Below are 15,153 nucleotides of genomic sequence, written 5' to 3'. Positions count from 1 at the left end.
TGAAAGACAGAGTGCAAGTTGGGGAGGGGCAGAGAGAGAGAGAGAGAGGGAGACACAGAATTCAAAGCACACTCCAGGCTCTGAGCTATCAGCACAGGGCCAACATGAGGCTCAAACCCTCCAACTGTGAGATCATAAACTGAGCAGAAGTTGGCGCTTAATCTACTGAGCCACCCAGGTGCCCCAAGAGAGATAAATTTCTTACAAGTTGAAAGTAAACTTGAAATAAGTCTCAGAAATTGCATCAATGAAATGAAGAAATTTTGTATTTCTTTCTTCTACATAAATTACTAATTCTCAAAACTTGATTCTCATTTTGCTTACAGTTTAAAAGCATATATTATTTATATTGCTGTAAGTGAGCAAGTTAAGCAATTTGAGAAATATACTCTTTCACAATGCTTGAAGTGCCACTTAGTGTGTGTACCTCTGTAGTATTTATTATCAGATTAGTATTTGTTAATGATTTACATGGTGTACCAAATGGTACTCTAAGCTTGAGTCCACACAGTACAATAAACAGTGAATTATCCTTTGTCAATAAATCCCAGAAGACTGGATGCATAATTTAGCTCAAAAATGTGGTCCACAGAGTGAAGTTTGGGCTGAAATGCTCTGAACTAGTGCTTTCTATGAGGTAAACAAACTGGGTAATTATTAAGATTCTGTTCACATCACTTTGTATCCTTAAGCCAAGGATAGAAATTACTATCACACCAGAAAATGAAATCATGCTCTATACTATAAATCATCTACCTATAAAACTCTTCTGTTTTCAAGACACTTCTATTATTATGCCCAAAGTATGATTATTTTTTTTCAAAGTATGATTATTAAGAAAGAAAAAATTCCACAAAATTCTTGTGCCACTGTAAGGGAATAGGTACAAATGAAGAATTTGCACATCTTGAAATGTGGGAAGGCATCCTCAACAACAAAGCAAGAGTCATATTTAAATAAGTTGATGGGGCACCTGGGTGGCTCAGTCGGTTAAGCATCCAACTTTGGTTCAGGTCATGATCTTGCGGTTTGTGAGTGCGAGCCCTGTGTTGGGCTCTGTGCTGACAACTCAGAGCCTGGAGTATGCTTAGGAATCAGTGACTCCCTCTCTGTCTGCCCCTCTCCCACCCAAGCTCTGTCTGTCTCTGTCTCTCAAAAAATAAATAAATGTTTAAGTAAAAATTAAAAAAAAAATAAGTCACCATAACATGATCCATTCGTTTATGTGATTTATTCATTCATTCCTAAATATTCTATTTATTTTTTTAAGTGCTTATTTATTTTTGAGAGTGAGAGAGCACAAGCGAAGGAATGCAGAGAGAGTGATTGAGAAAACGACACAGAATTTGAAGGCTCCAGGCTCCAGGCTCCATGCTGTCGGTGCAGAGCCTGATAAGGCACTTGAACCCACCAACTGTGAGATCATGACCTGAGCTGAAGTCTGACACTTAACTGAGGAATCATCCAGGTGCCCCCCCCAACTATTCTATTTAAATTTATAATCCCTATCCCTTTATTGGGAATTCCCTATTCCTTGCTCTTTTTTTTTCTACATAGCACTCACCATTATCTTTCTTCTTTCACTAGAATGTTAACTTCCAAATAGCAAGGATTTTTTTTCCCTATAGCGTTAACTGCTGTGTTGCAGAACTTAAAAGACTTCTTGGCAATTTATATTTTGACTGAATTTATTCTATAATTTTGAAGTCATAAAATGAAAACTCAAAAGGCATTTTAAAGATTTAATTTGCTTAAATCTTCATCTGAATCATGTATTTTGTTTCACTTTTAAATAATAGCTGAAAAAAAAAAAAAACAAAAGAGAGCACATATAATGCAGAACATAGAAGGAAAAAAAACCTAGCATATTATATGCCCTTAACCAATATAGTCCCCAAAAAGAAAACAAATAAAGGAGCCAACGATGACCCAGTATTTTTACTTGTTGAATTTTAATTTAGATGCAGACAAACTTTTTCTTTTCCTTAGGGGAGGCAAAAGCTTCTTTTATGTACTTTCTAAGCAATTAGAACTGAGGGGAAAATAGCATCTTTGAATTACACTAAGACGTTGCAGTAACCCATTGAATTCTATTTTATTTTTTGTAAACCTGCTCAAAGTTGTAATACACAACTACAGTAGTATTTTTTCTATATAACGTAGTATATTTTTTCTATAAAAATATAGGTGAGAGTAGTTTACAAACTTGTCTCAAAAATATTTCTCTTCTGCAATTAATTAGAACAATAGTGACATCTTATCTCTAGCTCTTAGTACTGACAGCAATTTGCCCATGACAGTAATTCACTGTCAAAGGATCTAGATCAAATCTTTCTTCCTAGATCAAGCTGTAATCATATATATTTATTTTATTTTATTTTATTTTTAATTTTTTTAATGTTTATTTATTTTTGAGACAGAGAGAGACAGAGCATGAATGGGGGAGGGGCAGAGAGAGAGGGAGACGCAGAATTGGAAGCAGGCTCCAGGCTCTGAGCCATCAGCCCAGAGCCCGACGCAGGGCTCAAACTCACGAACCGTGAGATCGTGACCTGAGCCGAAGTCGGACGCTCAACCGACTGAGCCACCCAGGCGCCCCAAGTAATTATATATATTTAAACTGTCACTGTAACATTGTATATTAAAATTTTACACCAGTTTAGTTAAATGAAAAAAAAAAGATTTGCCTTTCATTTTTAAAAAATATGAATGTTGATACATACAGCAAAATAGAACACTATCTGTCAAATAGTGGGTATTTAATGTACATTAATGAAATTGCATGCTTTTGCTTAAAATAGAATAACAGATAAATGTTTCATCTTAATATCTAAGATATATTATTTCTCCTTTTATACTTATCTGCTTTATCAGAAGCTTAGAATTTTGGCATTCATAGGTAAGCAACATTTTAGATAACCACATTTAAATCTACATTTTCTCAGGAAACACTCAAATCATTGGCCTTCATTATTAATAACTACTAGTATTATAGAATAAACACGTGTTAGTATTTTTACAAATTTATATACCAGGAAATGTAGGCTATAAATATATTGATATTGCATCTTCTAATGGAATATTAATGCATGAATGACTACCCTGATGTAGAGGCAAGGACAGTGGGACAGATATACTAGATCCATTATTTGTTTTGAGTTCTTTCATAGCAGAACTGTTGGATTCATACTGATCTTTCTTCAGCACATTTCTGATCTCTTGACTGTTCTTAGGATTTATAATATGTCTAACCAGGTAGAGGAATGAAAACCCATGATTATAGAATAGTGGTATGTATTACTGTTCTGTGTAAGAATTAAATCTAAAACCTATATTTAATTACAAAGAGTCTAACTCAAAATTTTTCATTCTCCTATTTCATGAAGCTCTAGTGTGCCATGAAATAATTTGTAAGTGAAGTAGACTGAGTTTTTCAATCGTTTTTTTTTTCATAATCTGTTTATATGAGACTAATCTCTCTAAATCGAATTCTTTTCTTTTATTCAGTCTCCTAATTACTTTTTCATCCTCACCACTTTGTTTTTGCTAACAATTCTATTTTGGCTGCCAGTTATAGCATATCAGAAATTGAATAATATGTTACCACCTATAAGCAGGAAATTAATTGTATTTGTCTGTGACAAAGCAAAGCGTAATCTTAAAAAAGAGTTCTTTTTTCCAACTTCTGTAACCACCATTTTCATACTTACTACCAACATATTTCCATATTTGTTATTAATGTTGTCATTTCAGATGCCTGTGCCTTAAATAAAGCATTTACTTAAACTTTTATCTTTTTGTCATATTATTATTTGCCTTCTATATATCATTGAAAGATACCATCTTCTTCAAATCCTGTATTTCAGAAAGTTTTAAAACACTTGTTTAAGCCAAATAACTTAGTCATATATAAACTAACTGTTGTATCTTTGTTTACCTCTGGAGTGGGGGAAATTACTAATATTTATTCCTGGGAATGAAAGCTTCCCTTCCTACAATCTGTTATCGTTAGTCTGGTTTTGTGCCTTCGTTGTAATGATATAGGTTTGTTTCTCCTTTATTCTTTGCAGAGTGCTGCAGCAGCTCCCAGCCCAGTGCTAGGAAACATTCCCCCAGGAGATGGCATGCCAGTAGGTCCTGTACCACCAGGGTTCTTTCAGGTACTCAGAGAAACTCTGACGAGGAATGTTAAGGCACAGGAACTCCTGTTTGTTTTTATTGAAAGATATGAAGGAGAATGAGGCTATTTTGATTCTTAAGGTAAACGTAATGTGTGCAGCCAACTCTTGATTATTCAGAGACCGGTTATTTAGTGTATAGATTAGCCCTTCCTTCCTGTGTTTTTATTTGTTGCCAAATTTTTATTCATTTATTTATTTTGACATTTCCTTGTTCAAGTAAGAAAGAAAGAGTGGAAATGCAAACTGGCCCCTTAAGTTAACTGTGGTAAAGATGTGATGGGAAAAGAGGCTGAAGATAAAGTTCTGTAATCATATATAGATTTCAACTACTCCAGCCATCCAGATCTCCACAGACCAAAGATAATCAAGATTTGGCTGTAATTTCAAAATATGGCTAAATCATAACCTTTTCATTTATCAAATTACAGGCTATATCGAGATATTTTGATAATCATCTTTTTGGCTTTTAAGCTAGAATTGTTATTAATATTATTATGTGACATTTTAAAATCAGATTTTTAAAATACAAATGCTAGTATTTTAGAATTTCAACAAGACCACTTATTTTAGCAATGATGATAATGATTTTAGAATTATAATACATCCATGTTTAAATTTTATTTTATTTCAATTTAATTCTAACAGTTTTCTAACACAAAAAAGTATAGATTCTGAAGTTTATTATTTTTTTTACTACATAGTTAATTTTATAACATCCTTTGAGAAAATTAACAAGAACTTAGGAGTTAAGAACCAGAATTGGAAGGCATTATGGGAATTAGTGTAATGTGCTATATTGTTAATGAATTACATTAGGTACTTACAAACTAATCTGTCACTTTAGTGTTTTTATATTTTCACAGTCCTTGATAGTCATTTGCTACTTAATCCATACCATCATTACATTTCTTATAATCTAGGAGCATATTATAACTCTTGATTAGTAATTAAACAATCTCCATTTAAGATGATAATACTAGCTAACACTTATTAACCACATACTATACGTTATGCTTTGTTCTAAATGTTTTACATATATAAACTCTTAATTCTCGCCGTAACCTTAGGTATGAAGTATGTATTATTACTGTTCCTATTGCACAGATGGAAAAACCAAGGCTTGGTAGATAAGTGGCTTGCACGAAGTCAGAAAGTGACAGGGTCAAGATTCAAATCAAGGCTTTGTGGACTTCTGCCACAGAATTTACCTTTTAAAGTTCATAACTGATCATTATTCATAAAATATTTTTAGCTCATTTAATTTTTTTTCCTCATGCTCTCTTTCTTTTGCCAAGGAGGAATTAGAGTTAGTGAATAAATCAGAAGGGTTTATTTACATATAAGAGTTAATAGAAGCTCTCTAAATGGCACTTTTATTTTATTTTATTTTTCAATATATGAAGTTTATTGTCAAATTGGTTTCCATACAGCACCCAGTGCTCATCCCAAAAGGTGCCCTCCCACCCCCCATCAACCCTCAGTTTGTTCTCAGTTTTTAACAGTCTCTTATGCTTTGGCTCTCTCCCACTCTAACCTCTTTTTTTTTTTTTCCTTCCCCTCCCCCATGGGTTTCTGTTAAGTTTCTCAGGATCCACGTAAGAGTGAAACCATATGGTATCTGTCTTTCTCTGTATGGCTTATTTCACTTAACGTCACACTCTCCAGTTCCATCCACGTTGCTACAAAAGGCCATATTTCATTCTTTCTCATTGCCACGTAGTATTCCATTGTGTATATAAACCACAATTTCTTTATCCATTCATCAGTTGATGGACATTTAGGCTCTTTCCATAATTTAGCTATTGTTGAGAGTGCTGCTATAAACATTGGGGTACAAGTAAATGGCACTTTTAAAAAGAGGGGTGGGTTGGGAAGGAAGCCAAATACTTCTAGGGTAAAACAAACATGTATAAACCCATACATTTTAATTTTCACGTTTTGTTAAATGAACCATCCTTCTCTTACCTGTCTTGTGCCTGATTCTTGGTAAGAGGAGTTGAAACAGAGTTAACTTTGTTTTAATTATTCCAGTGTGATACATACTTAAGAACTACTACATGCCAGGCACTGTGGTAAGCATCTAAAAATGAGTATGGTAATATGTACCTTCCCAAAGTTCATTGTCTAGCCAGAGGCATTATTAAAAATAAATAACTGTAATATAGCAAGGTATGTGCTGTAACAGACTCAAGTGTAAGGTTCTGTGATAACCTAGAAGAAGAGCTGTTAAGTCTGCCTGAATTGAACCTGGGAGTGGTTTAGAAAACATTTTCCAGGGGTAAAAAACAGAGGAATGATTTTCCAGAAAGTGGAAACAATATAAGCAAAAGTATAAAGGCCTTCAAAAAAGCATATATTGTGGTTAAGGAGAGGGAGACAAGGCACTTAGAGTATAGAAAAAAATGGCTGTAATAAATGAGTGGAGTGTACTCTTAGAGCAAATTAGGAGGCCATCAAACCCAATCTTGGGAGGGTCATTGTCAGGGAAGTATTCTCAAATTAGTAAATGAAATCCAAAGTGGCATCTAAGGATGAGTTAGGCAAAGAGACAAGGAGATAGGGAAGGAATATCCCAGGAAGAGGGAGAAGAGTTTCCAAAGGCCCAGAGGGGAAAATAGAGAAACTAAATATTAAAAAACAACACAATGGAGCTTAATTGGCTAAAGGGAGAGTAGCTGGTAATGAGGCTCCAGAGGAACCTAGAGGAGCTTGTAGGTCACGTAGGAATTTGAACTTGATTTTAAGGACAGTAATAAACTATTGGAGGATTTGAAGCAGGAGAGAGGCATGTTAATATTTGTACTTTTAGAAAAATCACTCCAGTGTGGCCAGGATTTCTGAAGCCAGGTCTGAAGGTAGGAAGACTACTTAGGAGGCTAGTACAGTGATCCAGGTGGGATTTAATGATGGCCTGGACTAAGAGAGTGGCAATAGGTGTGAAGAGAGATGAACAGATTTAAGAGACAAATAAATGCAAAGGGTATGAGTAAAAGAATTCAAAAATAATACCCTGGTTTCCTTCTCTAACCTGGGCAGATGGGGATTTTATTTTCTGACATAGAGCCCACAAAACAAGGAGTAGGCTTGAGGTGGGACAGATGAAGTTCCTGTGGGACCTCCAGATAGAGATATCTTTTAGACCAGTGAACATACAGATTTGAAGCCTAAGGCAGTGATCCAGGCTAGAGATAGTCATATTAAGGGCACTTGAGTCCACAGAGGTAGATTAATTATCCAGCAAGAAACTATAGAATGAGAGAGTAAGAGAGTATGCAACTGAAATCCCAGAACACTAACACTTAAAAGGTAAACAAAGGCAACAGAATTCATTAAAAAGAATGGATGCAAAGGTATCACTTGGTTGACTAGTACGGTAGCCCAGGGAAGAGATCTTGTGACCCATCAAAGAGTAGTGGCAATAAGATTGGAAAGGAAGAAGCAATTCATAGTTATGTTTGATAGGCTTTAGTTGATTAACAAAATTAGGGTTAGAGGAAAAAGGGTTGGAAGATTCAAGGATCGTTCTGAGGTTCCTCTGGAAAGTTTCAATGTCTTTATCTGAGTTAGGAAAGACAGAAGGTAGAAAAAGCTAGATACGTTTGAGTTTGGTATATGTCATTCCCCTTTATCCAGGGAGACCATTCTACCTAATCCCAGATACTCTTTTACCCCATTCAATGGGGTTAATGTCCAGTCTCCCTAGGAATACCTCTTTGAAATAATGAATAACTCAAACCATCAAACTTTTAAAAAAGAAATGGGATGTTATCATCTTTTGGTACATATAATGATGGAGTTAGTCTACTCAAATGTTTCCTAAATATCAGCCTTGGTTTCCTACAGTGATTGGTCAGTACTTCAATGTGATCCTGGCCATAATGCTTGTTGTTAATGAAAAGTACTACCTTATGTGAGTAGAAATAACAGCAGACAACCACAATTCAAGCCCAAATACCAGTTTCTAATTCAATTCCGAAGAGACATTCAACTCCAAGAATTATCCAGAGTAAGAGAAGAATAGTTTTGAATCCTCATTCTTAGTGAGGAAATGCAAAACTTATTTGGGGTCACCTGGAATGGGACTAGGTTAGGAAAGGATTGAGCCTATTAAATGTAATAAAAAAATGAAACTAAGGAAAGAAGAGGTTGTCATTAGCACATAAAGCACCTGCATCAGTAGTTTTGAGTTGTTCTCTATGTGATGATATCGTAAAATTTAGATTAGTGTTTATTTGTGACAGATATTAACATGGTTCATACTTCAACTTTGATATTTTTATTGAAATGGGAGAGCTTCTGTTATTTTGTTGGAGGTCAGTTAAGTAAAATCTAATTGGAATAATAGGTCATGCAAAAGGAAGTATCAATTTAGTAAAATAAAGCCATTTAAAGTAAGATACATATTTATTTAGAGTTTTTTCTCTAAGGAGTAATTGGTATACAGACCCCTATAAATTTTCAAAGTGACCTGCCATGGAACCGGTGAGTGACTTTAGAGCAGCTTTATTTTTTTTTTAATTATTAAAATTTTTTTTTCATGTTTATTTATTTTTGAGAGAGAGGAAGACAGAGCACAAGCAGGGGACGGGCAGAGAGGAAGACACAGAATCCAAATCAGGCTCCAGGCTCTGAGCTGTCAGCACAAAGCCTGATTCAGGGCTCAAACCCAAAAACTGTGAGCTCATGATCTGAGCCAAAGTCAGATGCTTAACCAACTGAGCCACCTAGGCACCCCTGCAGCAACTTTCTTAAATTGGCAAGTCTTGCTACTGGGTCAGAGGGAAGACCATAGAAGCGGCCATTGATCTAACTAGAATTTAGCAGTTTTAGTGGAAGAAAATGTGTTATTGTGGCATGGTATGGGTACACATAGTAGGCACTCAGAATGAGTCTCTACTTTGAGTCTCCTATCCCTGTACTAGAATCTTACTCAAAGTTTTCATTGTATGCTAAGAAATGTTAATTACGTATTGACAGCATCAATCTGCTATTCATTCATTTTCATAGCATTCTTATGAAAAGACAGGCAAAGTTTGATTCCTGCAATTTATTGAATAGGTAGGATTGTTCCTTGAACCAATTAGATTTCCTTCTTGCTTAAATATAACAATCAAAATGGTTTAGTAAAATGCATAAAACAAAGTTCTTGTTCTTTTGTGTTTAAAGAATTGGACTCTTTGTCACCTTATGAAGTTCTGTAATTTTATAGATTTGAGTAACAAGAAAGCCTTTCTTGTGAATTTATTATAACTTGTGTACCACATTGAAGACAGGGGCATTTTATATTTCAACCAAGAAAATTTGAGGGGGGGGGTGGTGAAAATTCTTTATTTTTCCCTCCTTTCTGGTCTTTACCACAAGAAAACTTTTAAGTAGGAAACTATATCTTGTTTTTTTGTCACTATAACTAAACATATCTTTATCTTTTATATAAAAACATAATCTTTTAATAAGTGCTAATGTAGATATCTTTAAGTATGCAGTTAATGTGGGATATGCTTGTAAATTTTGAACTCTGTAGCCTTTGGTTCATTTTTACCATGTGTGATGTTTTGTTTTGATTTTTATCTTGATAAATTTGCAGTACTGTACTCACTAGATCTTTAGTTTTCTTAACTGAAACAGTTGAAAACGAATAATATATTGATGTTGGGTTATAAATTTAAGACTGTGACATCAATAAGATTATAAATATTTGTTGAAGATAAAGGATACCAAGCAATTTATTTGCAGACTGAGGTGGTCGTCCATATTTTAAAATCTGAATTGATCGCAACTCTGATATGGTAGAAAACATGTTGCAGCAGGTTTGTAAGTCATATTTTGTTTGCCTGCATAATGTTAGCAATGGGAAAGCTGCTTTGCCATCTAGTGGTGGTTTGCAGATGTCTCTTCTGGTTCCGGGTATATTTTCCAAAGGTTCTATTTTTAGCAAGACTGCACTGTAGCAAGCTGACCTAATGCTTTGACATAATAATAACGCAATGAGAAGAATGAAAAATAGAAAGAAATCTTCCCTTTTCTCCATGGTGTTGCTATTGACCTGAAAAAGCTGAATATAAATGACATTCATAAAGCAATGAAGACAAAAACAAAGCTCAGGGTAATACAATATTCTTGATATTTTAAAAGAAAAAGCTTCAAAATGAATAAAAAACTCAGAAAAAAAATAATTATTTAATTTAACAATCTCATGGTCTTGAAACTGAAAAGAAAAGAAAAGAAAAAGAAAAGAAACGAAAAGAAAAACACATTTACAAGCCCTTGTTATATGTTTCTTGAGGTGGATATTTAATTTATTTCTGGAGATAAGTCGTGTATTTTGAAGATACCTCTTGGGGCACCTGGGTGGCTCAGTCGGTTGAGCGCCTGACTTCAGCTCAGGTCATGATCTCACAACTCGTGAGTTCAAGCCCCTTGTCGGGCTCTGCGCTGACAGCTCAGAGACTGGAGCCTGCTTTGGATTTTGTGTCTCCCTCTCTCTCTGCCCCTCCTGCACTTGCGCTCTCTCTCTCTCAAAAATAAATAAACATTAAAAAACACTTTTTTTCACACTAAGTACACTCATCTGCTGTGCTGTTCCAAACTTCTATACAACTATTCTAACCAGTAGCACCCTTTTTACCCTGTTATTTATACAGAAAGTTAAATAGTCTACATGCTTTCTCAATTCCCTTTTATCATTAACCTTCATATTGTCTTTACTCCCAGTGATTTTCCTTTCCTCTTACCCTTCCTGACCATGGCCGTTTCAGAGTTAGTTTTAGGTAATAATCTAAACCAGGAGAAACTCCCCTTCCCTCTCCCTACGAGTTACAGATAGCATCTCTAATCTTAGATAATGAGCCAAAAAATTAGTATATCTTTTCTTAGTTTGAATCAGTAGGGTACTGAAAATCTCAGGTAGACTTGACTTACTGAACTGCAACACCTAACATTTCCAGTATATATAGTTTAAAAATCCAAATATTAAAAATAGTATTTTTCATAACTAAATACACTGGGATTTGGAGCGTGGAAGTGGGAAGGTTGCTTACTTACCAAAAGTCAAGACATAAAAATTAAGTTTAATTTTATTTTTAAAACACAATTTTGAATCTTTAAAGAACAGAGATTCTAAACATCAAAACTAAAACAAGTCTTTCTCGAATACAAAGATAAAAGGAGCCCAAAAAAATAAAGGTGTCTAATAGCTGCTGGCTTTGATAATGCTTTCCTGCAGTTGTGGTAATAGACCAGGTAATGGCAACTTGTTCTGGCCTCAACTATTAGAACAAATTAAAACTGCTCAGCTTGAGTAACCCAGTAAACTTTTTTTTTAAATCACAGTTTGAAACAACTAAGGATCCTATAGCAGTAACTAGATGAACAGAGAGCAAAGAAGAGTGTATCAGGGCTTCAGAGTTAATCCATGGGTTTCTAGTTAGGAATGAAACTGTTTCCTGTTAGAAACCCTACTGTTTGGGTTTATTTACCAAAATGAATATTTAGGAAAAAGTTAACTTGGCTATCCTAGACCAGTGTTGGTTTTCCTTTCGCTTTAATGCTCCTCCTGCTGGCTAAAGGTGTCAGGATATTTTGTGTGAAGCAATAAAATATCATATTTTAAAGTTACATCTGTGATAGCTTATCTGTTTTTCAGCTAATTTGAGATGACGATTTTTCTTTTGAAAAGATCTCATTATTGAAAATCCTTCCTGGAGTGCTTCAGTTTTTATTATAGCTACTTTGGTGTGTGTTGCGGGGGCGGGGGGCGGGGCGGGTGAGGATATATAGCAAATTGCAAATATACAAAGGCAGCTTATAACAATTTTAGTTTTTTATTTAATGTTGGTTACAGAAACAAAATGGTCACCGTTCTTTGGGGAATTAAAGATAAGAATAGGTTATTAAATATATTATAAATCCCCTCTATGGGTGGGATAGATTTGTCTTAACTATACATTAGGATGCCTTCAGCCTTTTTAAAAGGTAGCTTCTCACTAGGTGGTGTTCTGAAATAATGTATCGCTATATGAGGAGTTGAAAGATTTTTTCTGTAAAAAGCCAGATAGTAAATATTTTAGCCTTTGGAGGCTTCGAAGTCACAACTACTTAGCTCTGTTGTTGTAGTGTCCTTGTAAGGTAAAAAGCAGCCATGGACACTGTGTAGCGAAACTGTTCAGGGAAACTTTATCTACAAAAACAAGTGGTGGGCCACATTTAGTGGATAAGCCAAAATTGCCCACTCCTGTTCCATCTGAAAATGGTCACCACTAGATAGCTTGTAAGAAACCTAAAAGGTAAAGACTAAGAACAATGTTCTTCCAAGTGTGTTCTTTGTAGTACTCACAAGAGAGTCCTGGAGCCTCCCCAGCTTCCAGTTTGTCAGAATCCTTGGGGATGGGGAGAAGTGGAGCTGGAAATCTTTTGTGGTTTTGTTGCTGTTTGTTTTGAACAGATGAGTCTTACAAACTAAAATTTGAGAACTACTGGCAAAGATGGCTGATGACATATAGCAGCAAACATTTACTACAACTCAAGGAAGTTGGTGGCAGGGGTGAAGGATGAGGGACTGAGGCTGCAGGTACACAGCTCAGTGAGAGGTGGGCTCCTAGAGACAGGACTGGGGCTTGTGAGGCTGAGTGCTGTACCAGGGCCAGCTGCAGAGCCCTGGCCTTGGGCCACCTGTGCCCTTATGAATTAAAAAAAAAAAAAAAAAAAGAAAGAAAGAAAGAAAAGAAAAGATAAATAGAAATCCCTGTCCGCATAGAACTTAAAGTCTATTAAAGGAAACGGTAACAAAATAATTATTTTTTTTTAAATATGATATATTAGATTGTGATAATGAGGGAGAAAAATGAAACCTAAAAGGAAAATGGGCATTATTGCCAAAGTTTTGGATAAGGTGGTCAGACATAAAAGGTCATTATAGGAATTTTGGGCTTTACTCTGAGTGGAGGGTTTTAACAGTCTTATTCTGGCTGCTCTGTTGAGATTAGTCTATAGGAGGGAAGGGGGGAAATGGGGAGACTACAGGGAGATTGCTATGTTCTGGACTAAGGTAGTAAGAGTGGTGAGAAGTGGTTGGATTCCAGATATATTTTCAAGCTTGAGCCAACAGATACTGGTGATGGTTTGGATATGTGTTGTGAGAGAAAAAGACTACAAGGGTGACTACAAGGCTTTTGACCTACTCATATGGAAGAATGGAGTTGACATTTACTGATGTAAATCAAATTTCAAGAGGAGGTATGAGGGAGAATACTGAAACTTAATTTTGAACTTGTTAAGACTAAGATGGCTATTAGGAGATTCAGGAGATGTTGAGTAGGGAACAGAATATCAGTCTGCAGTTTTATGGTTCAGGCTTGGGCTAGAGTCATTTAGGAGTTATTAGCATGTGGATAATATTTAGAGCTCTGAGCCTGGAAGAGAACACCAAGATAGTATAGATGGAGACCAGAAGGTCTACAATGGAACTAGTGCACTCTAATGTCAAGAAGCCAGGGAGATGAGGAGGGAGCAGTGAAGAAAAATGAGAAGGAGAAGTCCAAGAGATGAGAAAACCAGGTAATGTGGTATCCTGGAAGCCACATGGAGAAAATGTTTCAAGGGGAGGAATATTCAGCTGTCCAAATGCTACTGATAGTTTAAATTAGTTGAAGACTGACAATTGACCATTGAATTTTAACAAGGAGATAATTTGTGGCCTTGATAAGGCCAGTTTCAGTGTAGTGATGAGCATGAAAGCCTGATAAAAGTAGATTCAGGATAAAGTGGGAAGACAGAAAGGGGAGACAGCAAGTGTGCCCAACATTGAGTTTTGCTCTAAAGGGAAAGGAAGAGATGATGCTGTAGTTAGAGCGAGAAGTCGGGAGGCCAAAGAAATGCTGCTGGGAGTGAAGTGTTGGCTATTATAAACTGTTCATCCCTGCCGAGGAACAAAGAAAACAGCTCTGCTGGTGCCTGTGAGAAGAGCATATAGGCTATTGCGAGGTATCATCCATTACCCCCAGCAAGCTGGTGTAATCTTGAGTTGAAGATAGAATGCCAGGGAATAGACTAATCGGAGCAGTAGGATGCTTTTCAGAGAAAGTAAAATAGAATTAATTGTTTGCAGTGCTTGCAAATGTGAATGCTACCTGTTATCTGTCATTTTAATATTCTATAATTGTAGATACTTTGGCATCAGTAAATATATTTTCCAGTTGAATTTGTCTTATCAGTTTTGTGTACATATATCTATATAAGGGTTGTACATAAAAATGTATATTTTAAATTGGAGATGGAGAAAAAACTTTGTGTAGTTTGAATTTTCTCATAGTGCTTACTTCTATAGATTTTAGCATTAGTCACATTAGTAAGCTCTAGTTTCAAAACAGACTTTCTGATGCATTAACAATTTCTGTAAAAACCTGTTGTGTAGAAAGACTATTTTAAATAGTTTAGACATGAATTGAGAATAGAGATTTTATGTTTATAAGTAAGTAACCAAGTGAATATGAGAGTATCATTTCATTTTTAAAGAAAGCAAATATATATATATAATTCGCCACTTGTATTAGAAGACCAAGGTTATAGGTCAGTTTGTTTAACAAACACTGTTATTGCTACTTGAGAATTTGAAAAGACTACTGCTTGATCAGTGGAAATGTCCCTACCATATTATCAGAAGAATAAGAACGAACTAGCTAATATCTTTCCTCTTTCTTTTTTTTTTTAATTTTTTTTTTCAACGTTTTTTATTTTATTTTTGGGACAGAGAGAGACAGAGCATGAACTGGGGAGGGGCAGAGAGAGAGGGAGACACAGAATCGGAAACAGGCTCCAGGCTCCGAGCCATCAGCCCAGAGACTGACGCGGGGCTCGAACTCACGGACCGCGAGATCGTGACCTGGCTGAAGTCGGACGCTTAACCGACTGCGCCACCCAGGCGCCCCTCCTCTTTCTTTCTTTCTTTCTTTCTTTCTTTCTTTCTTTCTTTCTTTCT

At 35.7% G+C, this 15,153-nt stretch overlaps 1 protein-coding gene across 7 annotated transcripts in view; it reads left to right on the top strand.

The window, feature by feature from the left end:
* The window catches only part of SSBP2 (single stranded DNA binding protein 2), a 314,003-nt gene that overhangs the window by 214,387 nt on the left and 84,463 nt on the right, over positions 1–15,153 (top strand). For all 7 annotated transcript variants that reach the window (XM_049649739.1, XM_049649742.1, XM_049649741.1 and 4 more), the window contains one exon: positions 4,071–4,160. In XM_049649739.1, the coding sequence (XP_049505696.1) occupies positions 4,071–4,160 (90 nt within the window). The remainder of the gene's footprint in view (positions 1–4,070; positions 4,161–15,153) is intronic.

The sequence above is a fragment of the Panthera uncia genome, assembly GCF_023721935.1.
Source record: "Panthera uncia isolate 11264 chromosome A1 unlocalized genomic scaffold, Puncia_PCG_1.0 HiC_scaffold_17, whole genome shotgun sequence".
Classification (NCBI taxonomy): Eukaryota; Metazoa; Chordata; class Mammalia; order Carnivora; family Felidae; genus Panthera; species Panthera uncia.
The sequence above is the reverse complement of the archived record's forward strand: the minus strand, read 5'-3'. Positions and strand labels throughout refer to the sequence as shown.